We start from the raw sequence: 20,231 nt of genomic DNA, 5'->3' as shown, positions 1-20,231 counted from the left end.
TTTATTCAGGAAAGCTATCAACTCTATATTAATTTTAAGACCTTTCAGAAATAATCCTAATTTATTGAAAATTCTATCAATTCAATTTATTTTAGTTTAAACATACAAAAGGATAAACTTTCTAAAAAAAAGGAATTGTTTGCAAACTATACATATCTTGTGGAATTATTTTCAAACCAATTTAATTTCTTACAATTTTTTCAAAACACGAAAAGTAATACCTTTTACTTCTACGGAGTATCTTGTGGCCATGTATTCACTCTTTGAAAACATTGCCAATGCAAACGCCCAAAACATGTTTTTTAAATCTTCAATTCAAAACGATTTTCATGCCTCATTATCAAATTTCATGATGGCATTCTTGAGAATTTTGGTCAACGGCCTTGTCCAAGCATAAACGAGACAAAACTGTGTCATTACCCAGCTAGAAAAGAGACCCAACAGTTTACCGGAACACCTGCCAGCAACTGGACCATTAAATAATTGAAAGGTACACGAGATATCGTTAATTAGTTTAAATAGCAGGAAAGCCCCCATGTCGATAGAGTTTAGTTAGAGTATAGACAGGGGCATACCGAAAGAGGGCTCATTAATGGTGATTGTGCTAATTGTTTGTGCGCTTGTTTGTGTTGTGCATTGAAATTAAATCACAACTGTTTGTTTCCTTTCGCTTTTCAGACAAAGTCGATGACGTCGCTCAAATGCTTCCTGAATTTTGGATAATTGCATCGTAACTGGTTTTATTTTTGTGCACTTCTGAGACATTTATTTATGCAACGAGCGCAAGGGCCGGTTTTTTTATTTTACTTTGTACCCGCCTACCCTAGCAGAAGGTATTACAATAATCTGACAATATCCGCAACACTTCGCGAATGGTTTTATTTACATACGCAGCCCATGTCTTTGGGCACTGTATTTATAGACAACACCCAATTTCGCGGCGCATATATAGTAAAAAAGTAAACCCATATTTTTGCCTGTTTTATCATCGATCACATTTCATTAAAACAGTCTTGTATTTCTTTCGTTACATAGATTACTTAGATTCTAAATTATAAATTTCTTATAAATGAAATGTAAATCCCAAATGAATGGGTATATTCTAATAGTACAAATTATTCTTGATACGACACAAAGTAAATACAAATTACAATTGTCTAGTCTACACAAGAAGCGGTTCCGACACAGGAAATGCAATGTGATTAAATTTTGGGTTATTTTGTAATGGTATGATTTTCCTTTTGATGGGGGTGGGATGTGTGTACGTCGGCTTGTGTGGCTGCTGACTATGAAATGGTTTAGGTTGTCTATCGTCTTTCATCGTCTTTATTTGCTTTAAACATTTAATAGTAAATTTATGTAATACAACTAGCCATACTTTACTTTATACTTATTGAATCGAACCTAACATTAAAAGATATATATTTATATCTGACAACTGACAAACTTTAATGAATAATTAGGCCATTCACAATGTGAAACTTTCAAAACTGAGAACCAGCTCGGAAACTGAAAGTTTTTCATTAAAGTATGCCCAAAAAGTAGGCATAGTACAAATGTTTGAAGTTGAAGGGTATTCAAGATTCGACACCTTAAAATGATTGAATTATTTATTGGTAATTTTATTACGAAAACGATTTAGGTTTACATTGATGGGAAAGCACATGCGTTTAAAAAAAAAGGGTTTGTATTGCAGGTTGAATAACCGTGGCACAAAACTGCGTCACAATCCGATCAGATCCAGAAATAATAACAAAAACCCCAAACTAAACGTCATAATTTGTTCTCAAACGAGAATTTCGTTGAGTAATCAAATATATAGAAGTAAAATGCACATATATACACATACTAAAGGTATTTGATTATGTGGACACTTGAGAAATTCTTGTGTGCAATTTCGCTTTTATTTATAGAGCCTTCGACAGTCTAACGACAGTCAAGGCCGTTGGCCAAGATCAGTTCCTTAACTTTTACTTGCTGAATGAGAAACAACTTAACTGATAGAACGCTCGACAATATAAACACAATATTTGCCAATTGGCTTTGCTTTCTTTCGCAGTCTTGACCAACTTCTTATAGAGACTATTAAATATGCACATGATCTACGCGACCTACGGCAATAATTTAAGCATAGAGTTCTCTGGGCCTGTTCAAATCTTTCAAGCATTTGCATATCACGTTTCAGTTGCACAATTAACTCGCTAACAACAAACCATTCATTCAAAAAAATATATACATATATATATAAAAAAGGTTTTAAAAAAAAACAGCCACAGCAATTGCAAAAATTACTCATTTGAATTTGCATTTAATTTGCCGTTGATTATGGCTAATGAGAGAGAAATCTGGCAACAACAATTCACATTAGATACCTCTTCGTCTCACACAATTAACGTGTAAATTGGTCAACTACATAATTGCATTACATGAGCAAATCAAATTTACAAACCAATTAAATTCCACGAAATTCCATTCCATCATAAACCACTATGAAGCACTTTTCATTTTGAAATCAGCATCATTTGCTCAATTAAAAAAATCTTTCTTTTTATTCAATCTAATAAAATTCTTAGTATACGATGAGTAAATAAAAAAAGCCCCAATAACTGATAAATAAAGCGTCAGCGTCAACTTTCAGAATGACCATAAAAAACAAATTTAAAAAAAAAATAAATAAAACAACAAAAAACTAGAGACCTAAGATAAATATATATAAGATTATATTATCATACATGTATATTTTATTATACCTATTATAACAAATGATATTTATCGTATGTCAAACTTTATTCAAACTGGATTGAAACTCTCTGTGGAGTTTATTAAGAGATCTATGAATATATAGATATATGTAAGATCAGTTAAAATCGATCGATCATAATTTAACTATAAACTAATTGTTCATCTTACAGGGTCAGTTCTAAAGCTCCTCACTTAACTCATGTAATATTTTATTATATTTTTGCTATAATTAAAATCTTTCGAATCAACGTATAATAACTCTGGCTCTACTGTGGCCTTCGACATAGCCTTGGGCTTCGTACCAGGAATCTATTTGTATCTAAAAATTCATTTGTCGAATTTTAAATCCATTTAACTTGGAGCATTTTCTTTTACTTTAAAAATAAAAAAACAACTATTACAGATTAAACTATTCACTATTTTGTGCAATTGCGTCCTTGACGCAAGAGAAAGTTTTTGGATGTAGTTTGAAGGAAAACCCGCTTGAAAAGAAAACTAAATCGAATTTGAAAAGTAAGGCTCAGTTTTAAAAACATGCCACTATCGCAAATAAGTTGCAAACTAGCCTCTCGCTCGATTAATTATGAAATCGATGATGGGATTCGGTTTGGGTTTAGGATTGATTGAGCTGCAGGTGTGTGCGTTATTTTTTTTTTTACTTTCCCATATTGTGTAAGTAAATGACTAGCGGGTATGAAAAAAAAAAAAAAATAAATAAAATGAAAAACGCAACCGAGAACCGAGAACCGAGCGGGTTTAGCGATCTTGCTGGGAGAGCGTCGGCATTGTCTTTATGTAAGTCGTGTGTGTAAGCGAGTGTACGAGAGTGTGTGTGTATCTCAGCTTTTATAAAAGCAGCAAGAACCACAACAATTCGTTCAGTTCGGTAGTGAACTTCAGAATCATTGTCAAGTGTGCACCCAGTACGGCCAGGGATCAGCAGTGTCCACAGCTACAAAAAGAAAACATATTAACAATAAAAAGCACAGGCAATTCGTGCACGAGTCGCGGTCCAACTTCCCCCAAACAGAGATCAGCCACAGTGTAGGTGGTGCCAACAAAATGCTGGCCAGCGAAACGTTTCCCACACATCACTTCAAGAATTCTATATATAAGCCGTACAATGGGGCCAGCAGTGCGCCGGATGTTGAGGATTTGGCAAGCATGGCCAAAACATTGACAACGACCACGTTGTCGTCGAGTGATGCAGCTGTGATCGATGTGGTCAAGACAACAGTTGAATACGGCAATCCAAACAAAATGTTGAACAGCTCCGTTAGCTCATCCTCCAACTCCAACAACAAGAACAACAACATTAAGAACACAAATGGCAACGTGAATGGACTGGCCAGCTTTGTGGCCAGTCATCCTGCGGCTGAATTTGAGGGCTTTATACGCGCCTGTGTGGATGAGATTATAAAGCTGGCCGTCTTTCAGGGCACCAATCGATCCTCCAAGGTTGTCGAGTGGCATGAGCCCGCCGAGCTGCGCAAGCTTTTCGACTTTGAGCTGCGCGAGAAGGGCGAGTCGCCGGATAAGCTGCGCCAGCTGCTTCGTGAAACGATACGCTTCTCTGTGAAGACGGGTCATCCATATTTCATTAATCAACTGTATTCGGGCGTGGATCCCTATGCGCTGGTGGGTCAATGGCTAACCGATGCACTTAATCCCAGTGTTTATACCTATGAGGTGGCGCCCGTTTTTACGCTCATGGAGGAACAGGTGCTCGCTGAGATGCGTCGCATTGTCGGCTTTCCAAACAATGGACACGGCGATGGCATCTTCTGTCCAGGCGGCTCGATAGCCAACGGTTATGCAATCAGCTGTGCACGCTACAAATATGCGCCCGAGTCCAAGGTAAGCATGGGGCCGAAGGCCAAAACCACTTTGGGTTCCGTTTTCTTTGTTCGAGTGTTTGAAGCCAAACCAACCGGAAGCGAAATGCACACGACCTAGACGCAAACATTTAAGTAATAAGATATTAGTCACAGTTATTGACTAGCTAGCCTCATGTTCTAGCCATAAGTGTATCTGAATTCAATTAATTAATTTACTTATTTTTTCCTCTTCCTTATAGCTTATTTATTTTAATGCTATGCTTAGCAAGTTTTTTCAATATTCCCGACTGAAGGCTCAGAATAGCTCTTGGGGATAATGTGGTGTATTCTTTAAACAATTGTGCACAGTTGCGTTCCGCAATATTAGTCACAGCTTGAGACTTACTAAAATTCAAACCATTCAGCTTCAACGTTTTTTATATTTTATATATTATAATTCAATCTTTCTTGTTCTTGTTCCGTGGCAAATTCACCTTAATTTTAGATCATTTTTTAATTTGCTCGTTAATATTTACAAGTTCTTTAATTAACTATTGTGCACAACCTTTCAACAGTGCATTACAGACGCGCTCAAAAATATTAGTCACAGCCGCAAAAAAACAAAATTTTTAATGATTTTAACAAAATTTATACTAAGTTTCTTCTTACTGCAAAAAGAATTTTCTTTCATTTTCAAGATTAGATTAATCAAGATATTTTAAAGCTTATAATTTTATAGGTTCGCTTTTTTATAATATTACATAAAAAACCGTGTATATATACATTTTTTTTCTCCATCAGTCGCATTTAGTTATCCTTTTATTCCCATTTTTATTCCTCAGAAAAATGGCCTGTTTAATGCCAAGCCCTTGATTATATTCACGTCGGAGGATGCACATTACTCCGTTGAAAAGCTGGCCATGTTTATGGGCTTTGGCAGCGAGCATGTGCGAAAGATAGCTACCAATGAGCTGGGCAAGATGCGTCTCAGTGATTTGGAGGATCAGATTCAGCTGTGCTTGGACAACAATTGGCAACCACTGATGGTATCCGCAACAGCGGGCACCACTGTGCTGGGTGCTTTCGATGATTTGGTGGGCATTTCGGAGCTGTGCCGCAAACACAATATGTGGATGCATGTGGATGCTGCCTGGGGCGGCGGTGCGCTCATGTCCAAGAAGTATCGTCAGCTCCTCAATGGAATCGAACGGTAAGTTGAGGATGGAACGAGCTAAGTTTCTAGGATATATTGTAAGTGATCGAATATTTTACTTGTAGAGCCGATTCGGTCACATGGAATCCACACAAGCTGTTGTCCGCCTCGCAACAGTGTTCGACTTTCCTGACGCCCCATGCCCAAATCCTGGGCCAGTGCCACTCGACAAATGCCGCGTATCTGTTCCAGAAGGATAAGTTCTATGACACCTCCTTTGACACTGGCGACAAACACATTCAGTGCGGCCGTCGTGCAGATGTGTTCAAGTTCTGGTTCATGTGGAAGGCCAAGGGCAGCAAGGGTTTTGAGGCGCATGTGGAGCAAGTCTTTGAAATGTCCGAGTACTTTACGGCCAAGCTGCGTGAGCGTCCAGGCTTCGAGCTAGTCCTTGAGAAACCGGAGTGCACCAACATTACATTCTGGTATGTGCCGCCGAGTCTGCGTCAAATGGAACGCAATCAGGAGTTCTTTGATAAACTGCACAAGGTGGCACCCAAAATAAAGGAGGCCATGATCAAGAAGGGCTCCATGATGATAACCTATCAGCCGCTGCGCAAGCTACCCAACTTTTTCCGTCTCGTGCTGCAGAACTCCTGTCTCGAAGAGTCCGATATGCTCTATTTTCTTAACGAGATCGAAGACCTGGGCCAGAATTTGTAGGGGCTGCCAAGATTCATGTATTATGAACATTCTTCTTAGGCATATGATGTACATACTTATATATGGTATTATAACTGGTATTAACTCGCGATTATTTTATCATGTATTCAAAATTTTAATATATTAAGCTGCTACAATAATAAAGACATAGAACAAGTTAAGCACTTGGTTGAAAGGACCTCAATATATATCCAAGAATATGTAAATATACAAATCTATATAGATAAATGCGATTGCACAGCTTAAATCATAGAAAAACGAGAAAGAAGGGCTATCTTCGACACGCCAAAGATCTAATACCCTTGCAGACCCAACCTTTTCATAATGCTCATTGTGCTTTGCCCCTATCTAAGAAGTACCGGGAAAATAGTAAATGCCGAGTTTGGTCAAGATATCTTGATAAACAAAATGTTTTTTCATACAACTTAATTTTCGACCGATCGTTCCTATGGCAGCTATATGATATAGTGGTCCGATCTTAATAGGATTTTGCATATATATGAGCAGTAAAGTAAAACTAATAAATGCCGAGTTTGGTCAAGATATCTTGATAAACAAAATGTTTTTTCATACAAAAACTTAATTTTCGACCGATCGTTCCTATGGCAGCTATATGATATAGTGGTCCGATCTTAATAGGATATTGCATATATATGAGGAGTAAAGTAAAACTAATAAATGCCAAGTTTGGTCAAGATATCTTGATAAACAAAATATTTTTTCATACAAAAACTTAATTTTCGACCGATCGTTCCTATGGCAGCTATATGATATAGTGGTCCGATCCAGCTGGTTTTCACATATGTGCATATATGCGTGCAACAGAAAGAGGGAGTTCTGCAAAGTTTCATTAAGATAGCTTTAAAACTGAGGGACTAGTTCGCATAGAAACAGACAGACGGACAGACGGACATGGCTATATCGACTCGGCTGTTGATGCTGATTAAGAATATATATACTTTATGGGTTCGGAGATGTCTCCTTCTATGCGTTACACATTTCACGACAAAATTATAATACCCTCTGCAAGGGTATAAAAAAGGGGGATCTGTATTTAAATTCAGTGTTTTTATCAAAGAAAATACACCTTTAAATCATTTTCACTAACGTTGGCGGAAATTGAGTGAAAAACTGATACGTGAACTCAACTGTTTTGGAAGCTTTTACAGCCAAGAGTGGAAATCATTTCCTTGGAGCCTTCACAATATTTTTTCATGCAAGAGAAGCTCTTTAAACATTTCCAGACAATAGGAATAAGGTAAGAAACTATTCGCGAAAAAGGTTTTTGGTCCAAGTGCATGCATATCCGACCCCATAAAGTATATATATTCTTGATCAGTGTCAATGAGTCACCATGGCCGACTGTCTGTCTGTATTAATAAGCGCAAGGATCTCAGAACCTATAAGAGCTAGAGACTTCCAATTTTAGTTTGTTAGTTTTTTTTTTTTTATTTTTTTTATTTTTTTTTTTTTTTGCAATTTTTGTAAATCATAAGACTTAGTTACCAAATTTGACTTGATTATTAAAGAAAACATATTTCGCCTGGCCTCGAGTTTGGGGCAGCAAGCGCAAATTGCAAGAATTTTTGTATACATGTACACACATAGATTCATGCGCGTCTTCTTTAAATTCTATCACTAACCAAACAACATATGTTGTTGAAAGAAGAAGCTTCAGAATATCCCCTGGTCGGGAATTCCCGACTAGAGTCATCCACTTGTTCTTACTCAGTTTAATTCAAACTATTTTTCTCTTCTCCCGTTTTTTTTAAATCCATCCACCTGCTTGAAGATGGGAGCCCAGTATAAATTAACCATCCGACCGGCTTGAAACATAGCTTAAACTTGTTTTGGATTTTATTGACAAATCTGTCACAACGGTTGGGAAACAAGTGCAAAGGTTCATTTATGAGGAAGTTTTTTTGAGGAACTTACCTGTGCCTGATTGAGACGCTGTCCTTAACACCTTATATAATTGTTGGAAATTAATTTCGTCATTTATTTATGATAAGCGTCCAGCTCTGTAGAGCAGTCTGCTCCTCCTAGCGACTGATGCATAAGAAAAACAAAACAACTAACTGAACACTTTCCAGTGGCTAGCTCAACTCTTTAGGCCGCTTAAGCCAGGGCCATTGACTTAGATCATGGCCGCCAGCCTTGGCAATAGCGTCTTCTATGCTCAGGCTTTGGCCAGGCGAAATGCCGTAGCCAATTTGCAGACCATGAGGATTGGAGGGCGTCTGACAGTCCAGGGTGCACTCCTTGCGCAGCACCGTATCTACCTCCACGGAAGAAAAGAATGCAACAGACATGGGCAAATCCGTCAGGCCAATGCGTGAGGCGCAAAAAGAGCGTGTCAGCAAGTTGGTGACGTGCATGGCTAGCGCTGCCTTGGCGGCTAGCTCATCCTTGACCAGATAGCGCAGCTCATCGTGAAAGCTTAAACAAAAGCGGGCATGCGTACCCAGAAGCCAACGCATGCTGACCAGCATCAAGTGAAGAAAATCCACAGCACCGCTCTGCACCACCCAATTGACGCGGGTGGGTAAAAAACGCTGTTCCTGATCCGATTCGCCATGTGATTCCAGCGCACGACTTAGGCGGCAGTTCAGAAACGGCGTCTCCGGCTGCTCGCGAGTAGCTATTTCCTCCAGACGATTGAACATAGCGCTCTCCGTGCCGCCATGCCAGCTGGGACGATGAAACACCTCGCCTACTGGACGATTACGCTGGAGCGCTAGCCGTTTGGCCTCGTAGCTGCTGTAGCTGTGGGGCATAAATAGAGATAAGAATGGCTTCTATTGATAGCATAGATGGACCTACGGTCTATCCTCCTGTTCGTCATGAAACTCTTCACGCAGTCGATAAACACGCTTGCCCTTTGTTGCGGCAAACATTTTCATGGCCTTGGCCTTGGCTTCAGTGGCGCTAAGCGTGGGGTTGAATTGCTGAAGTAGCGTCTCTGCAAACTGCTGGCCAGCTCCATAGATGCGAGCATAGTTGAGCACCTTGGCATGATCGCGTGAAATGCCCACTACTTTTGCGGTTATGGAGTGCATGTCGCTGCCATTGGACTTGCTGCCGCTTAGTGTCATCCAGCCTAGGGGCGTGGCGCCGTGTTCGCCATGCGCATACGCATCGCCCAGCACCGAGGCTATCCAGAGCTCCTGTGAGTCAACATCGGCGCCTACTAGCTTATAGCCAGGCGGCGCCTGCACCATCGAGCGCAATTCAGAGCCAATGCGATTGGCACGCGAATTGGAGGCGGTCATCCAAGTGGACTCCATGGCACGGCGGGTCAATGTACCGGCGACAACAATTTGCGGCACAATGGCACCATATGCCATGCGCTTTGCATGAATTCTCAGCTCGCTGGGTAGCTCCTCCGCCTGCAGCCAGACTACCATCTGGCCAAGTATGCGATCCTGATTGTTGCGCCAATAGGACATCATGCGCGCAATTTCAATAACGCGAGCAGCCGCCTGACACGTGGGATCACCGCTACTCAGCGCATGCTCCGAAAACTTGTTTAAGAAATCCTTGGATAGAGGATTACCTACGCGAAACGAAGGTCCGTTCTTGTGCGGCAGTTTCAGAAAGAAACAGCAATCGTCCAGCACCTGATTGCACCAGACACCAGAACCTGCGTGGGCAGAGAAATTATAATTATACCAATCTGAAGATATTTTCTTTTGCCAATAGGAACTTTTAGTTTTACCTTTGTAGTTCTGCTCCAGCTGCTGTTGTCGCTGGGAAATCTTCTTGTAGAACTGTCGCTTGCTCAGATGCTCATCGATTTGTTTGGGCAGCATGTCCATGGCCAGTTCTCCATCCTCACCAGCTGCATACTGACGTGCGAACTCCGGTATGGCACAGCGTGTAAGCAGCTGCTCAATGGGCAGCTTGCTGTTGCCGCTGCACTCGACGCTGCGAAAGGGCACCAGAAAGCCCCAGCCATGTTCGCGTTGGTAGTGCAGCGGATAGCCTTCCCAGCAAAGGGACAACAGCTTGGGCGCTATTTGCATGCCAGTGCTAATATCACAGGCGCCGGGCGTCCAAGGCTCCACATTCGCTTCCTCTGGCTGGTCATCGGTGTAGCAAGTCGGCGGCTTGCGGCAAAGTTTGCGATACCACTGCGGATAACCCGGCAGCAGTGGCCGTCGTGCCGGTAGTAGCGCACGTTGATCGTAAAGATGTTGGAACTTGCGCTGCAGCCGGCGCTGTTCTGGGTTCAGCTCTTGCTCCAGCAGGTGCACAGTGGGCAGCTGCTTGCGCTTGGGCAGCTGCTTTAGCTTGAGCGACTGGACACTCCAGTCCTCATCCCAGAGCCACAAATGCTGGCGATACTGCTCATCATGGAGGAGTGCGCAAGCCTCTTCGGCGCGACGACCCAAATGGTATTTGGCCTCAATGCTGAGATCTTCATAAGTGAGCTGCGCGTCACGTATATAACGCTCCCAGTTGGAGTTGACAGGTAAATAGGCGGAGCCCATTTCGAGCATGCCCGCGAGAGTGACAGGATGTGGAAAACGCGCGGCGAACATGGGATATAGCTTGGTTAAAATGCGATGTGTGGCTTCTACATCGCCGGCACAGTAGTTCACCAATGACTGAAATTGCTGACGGACCTGCTCCAGCGTGCCCTCGACAAAGATATTACGCGGCTCCTTAGACAGAGGCTCGCCACCACAGTACAGACGATGCACATCGACCAGATTATTGAGCGCACTCTGTTCCAGCCAGCTCAAATCCTCTTCAGCCGGCTCCTTTTTAGACTTGAGCATTGCGCGCTGGTAGCTGGTGATCCCGCTGACGCACATGTGCAGCGACATGGTGTCCACAAAGCGTGTGCCAGTGTCCTCAATCAAATATTGCTCACGCAAGCGCGCCCGATCGTAGGACACATTGTGGCCGACAACCAGGCCCGGTTCACCACAGCCCAGCGGTATGAGCTCATCCAGCGTGTAATGCGGTCGCTCATTTTGATCGACATCAATGGGCTCCACTTGCGGCACACTCAAGCGATGCTTTGTCAGCTTTGGACTGACCCAGCAGTACCAGCGCTTGGTACTGACCGCTGTGGCAAGTACGGGGGCGCTGCCCTCACTCACACAGACCTCCACATCGAAAATGATTCCTTTTTCTAGTGGCTGCGGCACAGGCGTGGCGCTGCCGTCCACTGGATCGTAGGCCGTCCAGCCTGCATAAAAGGCCCAGCGTTTGGGCTTTGCAGGCAGTTGCTGGCAGGCAACTAGTGGTTGCAGTAGTGCCTCATACGGAGCCACTTGCTCTTTAGCTATGGCATAAAAGTGCTCTTCAATGTTTTTGCCGCGCAACGGCGGCAGCTTCAGTTTCACATCTGGCATGGGCTCTGTGCTGGCCACATCAATGCCATGACGCTGCAATTCTGCATTATACAATTTGGCAGCGACACGTTCTGCATTCGTGTATTCTCGCTTGGCCTGTGGAAAGAGTTGGCGATGTAAATTCTGCGAGATCATCTGCACTTTTACCAAATTCTCAGCGTATTCAACGTTTGCCGGCGACGTCGTCGATGTCGTTGGCAGCGCATGTTTTGATTTGAGTTTAGTTTTACTTGGAAGCTTGCGAAATATCTTCACATTACTGCTGGCGTAATGTTCCCGTCCGGCTTTGGTGGCGTAGCAACGTAGCAAGCGCATTACGATTTAACAAATAAAAACCATAACTACTTTTAAAATGCAAGTCGCGAAAATCCAGCGCGCACAGCAATAAGGCAAATACTATCGGAATTACATATCAGCTTACCGCCACGAGCATCGAAAAATGAGTTATTTATTTGAGTGAAACGACATTAACATGGCCCGATTGAGTTAAACGAAAAAGTACTTATTAGTTTACAGCTCACCTGTTTCGTAGCAGTAAACACTTTTTGCCCTATGTTATCTGCGGCAAATTTAATTTTGAATTAATTGTATCTTACATTATATGGAAAAAGAGAAGTCACTCCACCAAATCAGTTCTCTTTTTCATTAGTATCGGTTTTCATATTACAAATATAATTCTTCTGTGTCTATTGCATCGATACTAGCACTAAGACAAACAAAATAAATCGTTTTAATGTATGTCCCAGACTGAAAAGCATTTCAAAAACCGTTTTTTAGTAATTCAATTAGTTTCACTTGTTGCTATAGATAATAAAAAGAAACAGTTTAAAATACATACACAGCATATGTTATGGGTTGGAAGAATTAAAGAACATAATCTCTTTAGTTATTTGCGTTAAAAATTATTATATATAAAAAGCTTTCATACGATAAACAATTGGAAAAGCGATTTTGAAAACATTTTGGCAAAATACTGTGCACCTGGCCTGCAACCAACATTTTGTTCTAAACAAAAAAATAGCTTGCAGATCAGATAAAACACACACAAAACATACAAGAAGGAAAACAATGCTCCAACAACATGTACAGGATGCACCTAAATCTGCATATTACGCATGCCGCCATTAATGCCATCCTGTTCGACGGTCCAGATGACCAGCTGACCATCGACGCCAGAGGTTGATACCTTGCTGGCGTTAGCCTTATCCCCGGCATACAAACGTATGCTGGTTATAGCATTCTGGTGTATGGAGTCCACGACCACATCCGTGTTTTCTGTGCGCATATTGCAATCCATTGACTTGAAGAAGTGCATGGCTGTAATACCGCTAGCCTCGCGTTTCTGGGATTTATCCAGCTTGCCGCTCAGCACAAGTTTATTGTCCGCGCTTAGGCTGTACAGCAGGGGCACGCAGCTGTAACCGGCCACAACGACCGATGTGGGTGAGACCCATTCGCAGGAGAGGAAAGGCAAATAGCCGGTACGGCAGCGTATCACCGTATTGCCATTGGTGGCATCCGCAATGCTCACACAGCTGTCGTGGCCCACCCAGCACACCTTGTTGCCATCGCTCGAGAAGCTCACGTTATTGATCCAGCCGCCGCCAGAGGTGGACGAGTTCTTAAACTCAGCCATGAGCTGACCCAACGGTTTGCGATTACCCCAGGATGTTGTTGTTGGCGGCTCCTCGATGTCCTTGATGAAAGCCGAAAAAACGCGCACCTTGTAGTCCGTGGAGCCAGCCACTAGGAGCACATTATTCGGATGCCAGTCCAGCGAGGTGACAGTGGAGCGTATGGGCTTCTTAATGTGTTTCGAGACCCACCAATCGTTCTCAGATTCAAAGTAACAGACCGAAATGAGTCGCGCTCCAGAGCCAACAGCAAATTTGTTCTCTGCCGGTGACCATTTGACGCAGGTAGCGGCACGATTGATACGCAACAACACCAGAGTTGGCTTCCATTTGCCATCATCGGCCTGGGTCCAGACGTACGCATTACGATCGGCGGCACAGCTAACTATGCGATTGGTATTCTTGGCCCAATCGATGCCCATAACGCGCAAATCGTGCTGGTTAAGAACGTCAGCTAGCTTCCAGCCGCTGCCCTCACGGCTGTAGATATGAATCTCATGGTTGTTTGGTGATAAAGCAATTTCTGAATTAAAAGTGAGTCATAGATTAAATGAGAGCTCTATTTTGTTGTATTGCTCAACAAATGTGTCACTTACGCGTGCGATCCTTGTTCCAGGCGTGGCACGTGATGGACGCCGGCGTGCTACCAAACGTGTATTTCTCGGCCATTGCAAAACTTATTTAATAAATGCAGCTTAAAATTCGAACCACACACGTAGTTGCCTCCGTTTTCTTTTTGGGCGTTGTTTTTTGCAGGCTTCGGCGTGCACGTCTCTGTGTTTATTCTAGTTTTAATCGCGGACTCTGGGCCGTCTACACGATTAAGCTAGCGTTGGTGCAAAGTGAAACTTTGGTTTACCTGCGCCAAATTTAAAGAAAACGCAAAGTTTTTCAAGCGTTCACAAATTTGATAAAATGCACGAATTAATCACCTTTGGTGGCTAGTGTTGTGTAGCGCAGAAACAGAGTATATCGAACACTCACTGCTGTTTACTCGATACTTGTGGAACGCAACTAGCAATGTTTTATTCAAATAATATATAACATTTACAATGCATTTACAATGGTAGAAATGGCTGATATAAAGATATTAATATATAAGTTATACGAATGCCTGGGTGTTTCCAGTAGCCGGACAGGTGTTTTAGACGAACAAGGTACACTGTTTTTTACCCTAAGGTAAACAAAGGGTGATGACACCTTTTCCAGCAAAAATGTGGTATTTATTTTAGCTTTTGGCTTTCAAAAATTAAATAAAATGTTCTGTAGACGATGAATTCATTTTCGATATATCGTTACAGTGGCTTTTGGATCAGCAGCAGTTATCTCGTATCCCTGGTTTTTAGCGCGCAACACGCCCAGCTGCAGTAGTTGACAAAAGTAAACAAATGTAGCGGATTTCGCGCCTCTGGATCAGCAGCTTGACAGTTATTGGCGCAACCCTGGTTTTTAGCGCGCAATGCATTCAGCTGCAGCAGTTGATAAAAAATAAACAAATGGAGCGGATTTGTGCAGCATTGGAACCGCAATTTCCTTGCCGCGAGACGGTCATAACAACTCTGAGCGAATTAATTGGGGACTGCAATGAGGGCTATCCGCCTGCCATATATATATACGGCCACAGCGGCACAGGCAAAACCTCGCTGACTAAAGCCTTCCTCCAGCAATGCGAACAGCAGCAAAAGGTGTGCACTGCTCAGCTGAATGCCGTCGAATGCTATACGACTAAAATATTGCTGGAAAATGTGCTGGACGCGCTGGCACAGAAAGAGCAGCAGTTGGGTGCAAGCCCGCTGCGTGCCGACAATATGCTGGAATTTGTGGAGCAACTGCGTCGCTGGCATGGAAGCAGCGCCCGAGGATTCCTCATAGCTATTGACAATGCGGAGCGGCTGCGCGATATGGATGCGAACGTGTTGCCTGTGCTGTTGCGCCTGCAGCAGTTGACCAGTCTCAATCTGTGTGTGCTGCTGCTCTCGCAGCTGCCCTTTGAGAAGTACTACAACAAGACGGGTCTCAGTGAGGTCATCAGCTTGCATCTGCCTCAGTATAACAAGGCGGAGGCGTTGCGCATACTCAGCAGTGATTTTGAACAGATGCGACACCAAATGCTGCAGCAACAACAACTGACAGGCGATGGCCCGCGTTTGGCCCTGTGCGAGCAGGCCTTGACGCAGGAATTCTATAGCAACTATTTGAATCTCTTTCTCAGTGTCTTTTACAAGGCGTGTCGCGATGTGCCCGAATTGCGGCTGACCGCCCGTAAATGTTTTGCGATATACATGCAGCCCGTGCTGGATGGCAGCGTGGAGTGCACGGATGTGTCGCGTCTCTGGCGGCACATAGCTGGACCGTTGCGCTCGGCTCTAACCCAGATCTACATGCGCATTGAGAAACCTCTGGGTGAGCCGAATATTGAGGATCAGAGTGTGCGCAAGCTGGCCCAGTCGCTGGAGCTGCCCTATTATGGTAAATTTCTGCTCATTGCCGCGTTCTTGGCCAGCCACAACTCGCCGAAGCAGGACAAGCGCCTGTTTGTCAAGCAACATGGCAAGCAGCGCAAGCGCATGCAGACGGTCAATGCCAGAGCCAAGGTAAGCACTTTGTAAACTCTGTTCAGTTATGTACCTTAATGCTATCCAACTGTCTAACAGAATGCGGAGAAGATGTCTACTACGTTGGGTCCCAAATCCTTTAGCATTGATCGCTTGCTGGCTATTTTCTATGCCATCCTGGAGGAAAAGGTGGGCCTTACCTGCAATCTGTTGTCGCAAATCTCCACGCTGGTGCATCTCAAATTGCTCAGCTTTGTCTCGGGCGAGCAAAACATTATGGATGGCTCCGCCAAGCTGCAGTGCACCGTGGGTCTTGAATTTGTCATTTATATAGGCAAAGTCGTTGGCTTCAATGTGCGTCAATATCTATGCGATTTTATGTAATCTTCTATGGATTGTATTATTACTATTATTAAGTTAATAAGTGTATATTAAATGACAGCCATGGGAAGTCAATGCTTTGATAGTATAACGAGCAGAGTGGAAGTATTGTATTGTCTTTTAAATAAAGAAATTGTAAAACTCTGATCAACATCCATATGCATGTATATTAGGCGATTAATAGTTTCTAAAAATATTTAACAAATAGTCGGGTAAATCGCTTATGTGCACGGTCTCCGCCAGCTGCGTGTCGCGGCTGCGCAACTGCAGCAGTCCATTGCTCAGCGTTTGCTGCTCATCCAGGAGCAAATCATAGGGTATGCCCAGGCAGTCATATAGCTCTAGCTGCTCTGTTAGCTGATGCCTATTCCCGGCCAGCACATAGCCAGATCCCTGCACGCGCAAACTTGCACGCTGTAACACATCCACCAGATGGGCACACAAGTCGCGAAGATCCTGTGAGCTGTGCTCAGTCTTTTGTATGCCTGTAATCGCGCATTGATAAGGCGCCAGCAGGCGATTGAGGAGCAGCGATCGAGTCTCCCGTCCGTGATCACAGCCGTCCAGCAGTAGGGCACAGCTAGCTGTCTCCAGTTCGATCACAGAGCGTATGACTGAAGGTAATTGGAGTTGGCCAGTGCGCGCATCGGGCAGCTGGAAATCCTGATGATCCGGAAGCGGCACTAGACTCAGTTGCTCTACAGTCACTGCGCCCGCATCCCCGAAGGCAGCGCGTATGTCTATCGCCTGGTAGCCTGCACCTTGTTCCAATTCGGTTTGCGGCACAATGGCATAACGACTGGGATTGGAGGAGTAGCGCATCCACCAGATTTTACTCTCGCGCTGCACATTGTAAAAGTGCTCCAGTCCACGATGCGGCTCTACATAGAAATCTGTGATCAACTGTGTGACAGGCTGCGCATGTTGGAAGATTGTGTGGTATGGCGGGTTGTACGATGTGCACCTAAGTTGTTGCTTCAGCAGCGTGGGGCATTTGGCTTTGCTGGAATGTGTCTGGCGCAACTGTTGCAGCTGCTGGCGAAATTGCTGGCCATGCACAAAGGCGAAACGCGACTGACTAAGTGATTCGTTAGAGGAAACGCTGCCCAAATTGACAGCCAATTGGCGCATATTGAGCCAATGTTGCAGCAGCTGCTGGGCATAAGCAGAACCATGAGTCAACAGCTCTATATGGGGAGTGGCTGCATCATTTGAGCAGCGCAGGAAGCCAGTGGTTTCCAGTGATTTGAGGCAGCGGCCCAGGCGATTGGACATGCTTATTATTGCTCCAGCGGTATGTTGCCCGGCGGTGACACGTAGTAATCCTCGTCTGTCACCTTGGCGCAACGCAGCAGCTCTGCTCGGCTATCGCCCGCTGTAACCTGGTCGTTGCGTAACTGCAGCTGCTGTTTCTCTAGTACCGTGTACAGTGGGCGGACGTTTTGCGTATCTATGTGCGCTATTTTATCTGCAAATTGTATACTGCTTTTGAGCGTGGCCAGCGCCTGGTCACTGTCCAGATCCACCAAGGATAAACGCTCTAGCAATTGAATTGTTTTGGTATCTATTTCGACGACGTTTTCGGAGGGGTCCGAAAAAGCCGCCGGTACGGGCGTCTGTGGCACCTTTGTCGGATGCAAAAGCTGCGTAAAATTCAGTTTTTTATCTTTTTTTATTTTGTTCTTGTACTCGGCCGCTTTAAAACTGGATTGAGTGGCAATTTTGCAATAAAACCGAGCAGAAATTCGCAACATTGTCGCGCGATTTATTAACTGTTTAGTGTTACAAAACGTTTGACGTATAGATTAGTTGAAAATATTGAATAAATCGAGACTTCCATTCGATATATTGAATAGGGTGTAATCACTGGTGTTATTGTATTAGGGCAGAACTTGAAAAGTTCACATTTAAGAAATACAGTTCTCATTTTCTAAATAATAACATCGGAATCTATTAGTTCCGGCTAACTGAATTTATAATGTATAGTTGCTAGTCTTCGCAATATTATATTCTTCCTTGAGCTTTCTATTCTGGTATTCGATAGTTGTTTTTCATTTATCGATAGGATGTAATGAGAGCCTTCTATGCGATAGCTGCCATCGCTTTATCGCCTCCTACTGCTTTCCGGCATTTTAGCGCTGCTTATTTGTTTTTTTCTACTTAACTATAAAAAAGTGCGGTGAAAATGCCGTATGCTAATCAACCATCTGTGCAAATAACCGAGCTGACGGACGATAATGTTAAGTTTGTGCTGGAGGACACGGAATTGAGCGTTGCGAACAGTCTACGTCGCGTTTTCATTGCCGAAACACCGACACTTGCCATAGACTGGGTGCAGCTGGAGGCGAATTCCACGGTGCTGTCGGATGAGTTCCTGGCACATCGCATTGGCCTAATTCCTTTGATATCCGATGACGTGGTGGAGCGCTTGCAGTATACACGCGATTGCATCTGCCTGGACTTTTGTCCCGAATGCAGCGTCGAGTTTACGCTCGACGTGAAGTGCAACGAGGAGCAGACACGTCACGTGACCACCGCCGACTTGAAGTCCAGCAACGCGAAGGTGCTGCCTGTAACCTCGCGCAATCAGGGTGAGGAGGACAACGAATATGGCGAGAGCACTGACGAGATACTGATAATCAAACTGCGAAAGGGACAAGAGCTTAAGCTACGCGCTTATGCCAAAAAGGGCTTCGGCAAGGAGCACGCCAAATGGAATCCCACAGCGGGTGTTTGCTTTGAATACGATCCGGATAATTCGATGCGACACACGCTCTATCCGAAGCCCGATGAGTGGCCGAAAAGTGAGCATACTGAGCTGGAGGATGACCAGTATGAGGCACCATATAATTGGGAGGCCAAACCAAATAAATTTTTCTTTAATGTGGAATCTTCGGGAGCTTTAAAGCCCGAAAATATTGTCATAATGGGCGTGCAGGTGCTAAAGAACAAGCTCTCCAATCTACAGACGCAACTCAGCCACGAGTCGCAAAACGATGCGCTTGCGGTCTAAAAACAATCCTTTTTTGTATATTTAGTTTATAACATAAAACGGAGCCTAATCCTTAAACAAGCTTTGTATGTTAATGGCCGGGGTGGATTCCTTTTTCTCTTTGCCTGGTGTCGTCTGTTGTTGCTGCAGCTGCTGCTCACCGGCTTCCTGGAAATCGCTGAGCAGGGTGCTCTTGCTGGGCTCTTCCGGCTCGCTGTCGCCGGCTAACTGATTTTCCTCGGCCACATCCGTGCGCGTTTGTTTCCGTTGCTCCGCAAACAAATCCAAAGCCGTCTCGTAAATGCGCTGGTCATCTAATGCGCCTTGCGACTTTAGTTGTTCATAGATTTGCAAAAACTGCTGGCTATGTGTGGCACGCTTGTTGTCGAACAGCGAAATGGTCTCATGGGGTTTATTTTGCTTGTGCAGTTTGCTGTGGAAAACTAATATTAGACCAGGCTCATGGTTGTGTTGATGGCGATGTAACTTACGCGCGCACCACATCCTCCGCATAGAAAATATTACGCACTGGTATGTCTGAGGCGGGTCTGTCGAAACGAGGCTCAAGTTTGGGCGGAAACGCCGCATAGACATCGTACCAGATGGGCTTGTCCTCCGCTTTCATGGCTCCACCGCGCAGCAGGCCCTGGACTCTATAGAATTGCTATAAGATTAACACGTTTACGTTCAGCTCCGGGTGTACTTACCTGGTAAAAATAGTGCCAATTTTTTCCAATCTGCTTTGTGCCATAATTTTGTTATTTTTATTTAATAATAATTTGTAATTAATATTACGACATGAGTTGCGACAAAGTACTCGATTCTATGCCGGCACTTATTGGTATTTTTAAGAAAATAAATGCAGGCA

General features: G+C 43.8%; 8 protein-coding genes across 8 annotated transcripts; 3 read left to right on the top strand and 5 right to left on the bottom strand.

The window, feature by feature from the left end:
- Positions 1–3,648: 3,648 nt before the first annotated feature.
- On the top strand, positions 3,649–6,596 carry b (glutamate decarboxylase-like protein black). The gene is made up of 3 exons (XM_002057430.4): positions 3,649–4,599; positions 5,402–5,769; positions 5,838–6,596. The coding sequence occupies exons 1-3, from the start codon at positions 3,805–3,807 to the stop codon at positions 6,433–6,435; spliced, it is 1,761 nt and encodes a 586-aa protein (XP_002057466.1). The 5' UTR covers positions 3,649–3,804; the 3' UTR covers positions 6,436–6,596.
- A 1,678-nt stretch (positions 6,597–8,274) lies between these two features.
- On the bottom strand, positions 8,275–12,239 carry PolG1 (DNA polymerase gamma, catalytic subunit tam). The gene is made up of 3 exons (XM_002057431.4): positions 10,154–12,239; positions 9,259–10,078; positions 8,275–9,201 (listed from the first exon to the last, which is right to left on the bottom strand). Exons 1-3 carry the CDS (start codon positions 12,114–12,116, stop codon positions 8,532–8,534), a joined length of 3,453 nt encoding a protein of 1,150 aa, XP_002057467.1. The 5' UTR covers positions 12,117–12,239; the 3' UTR covers positions 8,275–8,531.
- A 476-nt stretch (positions 12,240–12,715) lies between these two features.
- Arpc1 (Actin-related protein 2/3 complex, subunit 1A) lies at positions 12,716–14,389 on the bottom strand. The gene is made up of 2 exons (XM_002057432.4): positions 14,032–14,389; positions 12,716–13,958 (listed from the first exon to the last, which is right to left on the bottom strand). Exons 1-2 carry the CDS (start codon positions 14,102–14,104, stop codon positions 12,898–12,900), a joined length of 1,134 nt encoding a protein of 377 aa, XP_002057468.1. The 5' UTR covers positions 14,105–14,389; the 3' UTR covers positions 12,716–12,897.
- Positions 14,390–14,813: 424 nt separating this feature from the next.
- On the top strand, positions 14,814–16,528 carry Orc5 (origin recognition complex subunit 5). Its single transcript, XM_002057433.4, has 2 exons — positions 14,814–16,029; positions 16,090–16,528. The coding sequence occupies exons 1-2, from the start codon at positions 14,932–14,934 to the stop codon at positions 16,372–16,374; spliced, it is 1,383 nt and encodes a 460-aa protein (XP_002057469.1). The 5' UTR covers positions 14,814–14,931; the 3' UTR covers positions 16,375–16,528.
- PolG2 (DNA polymerase subunit gamma-2, mitochondrial) lies at positions 16,516–17,646 on the bottom strand. The gene has a single exon (XM_002057434.4). The coding sequence runs from the start codon at positions 17,644–17,646 to the stop codon at positions 16,549–16,551; it is 1,098 nt and encodes a 365-aa protein (XP_002057470.1). The 3' UTR covers positions 16,516–16,548.
- Positions 17,647–17,651: 5 nt separating this feature from the next.
- GatC (glutamyl-tRNA(Gln) amidotransferase subunit C, mitochondrial) lies at positions 17,652–18,168 on the bottom strand. The gene has a single exon (XM_002057435.4). It carries the CDS (start codon positions 18,123–18,125, stop codon positions 17,652–17,654), a length of 474 nt encoding a protein of 157 aa, XP_002057471.1. The 5' UTR covers positions 18,126–18,168.
- Positions 18,169–18,465: 297 nt separating this feature from the next.
- Polr2C (RNA polymerase III subunit RpII33) lies at positions 18,466–19,444 on the top strand. Its single transcript, XM_002057436.4, has one exon. It carries the CDS (start codon positions 18,557–18,559, stop codon positions 19,382–19,384), a length of 828 nt encoding a protein of 275 aa, XP_002057472.1. The 5' UTR covers positions 18,466–18,556; the 3' UTR covers positions 19,385–19,444.
- On the bottom strand, positions 19,374–20,228 carry mRpS23 (mitochondrial ribosomal protein S23). Its single transcript, XM_002057437.4, has 3 exons — positions 20,071–20,228; positions 19,855–20,016; positions 19,374–19,796 (listed from the first exon to the last, which is right to left on the bottom strand). The coding sequence occupies exons 1-3, from the start codon at positions 20,112–20,114 to the stop codon at positions 19,430–19,432; spliced, it is 573 nt and encodes a 190-aa protein (XP_002057473.1). The 5' UTR covers positions 20,115–20,228; the 3' UTR covers positions 19,374–19,429.
- Between the last annotated feature and the right edge of the window lie 3 nt (positions 20,229–20,231).

The sequence above is a fragment of the Drosophila virilis genome, chromosome 4 (genome assembly GCF_030788295.1).
Source record: "Drosophila virilis strain 15010-1051.87 chromosome 4, Dvir_AGI_RSII-ME, whole genome shotgun sequence".
In the NCBI taxonomy this organism is placed as follows: domain Eukaryota; kingdom Metazoa; phylum Arthropoda; class Insecta; order Diptera; family Drosophilidae; genus Drosophila; species Drosophila virilis.
The sequence above is the reverse complement of the archived record's forward strand: the minus strand, read 5'-3'. Positions and strand labels throughout refer to the sequence as shown.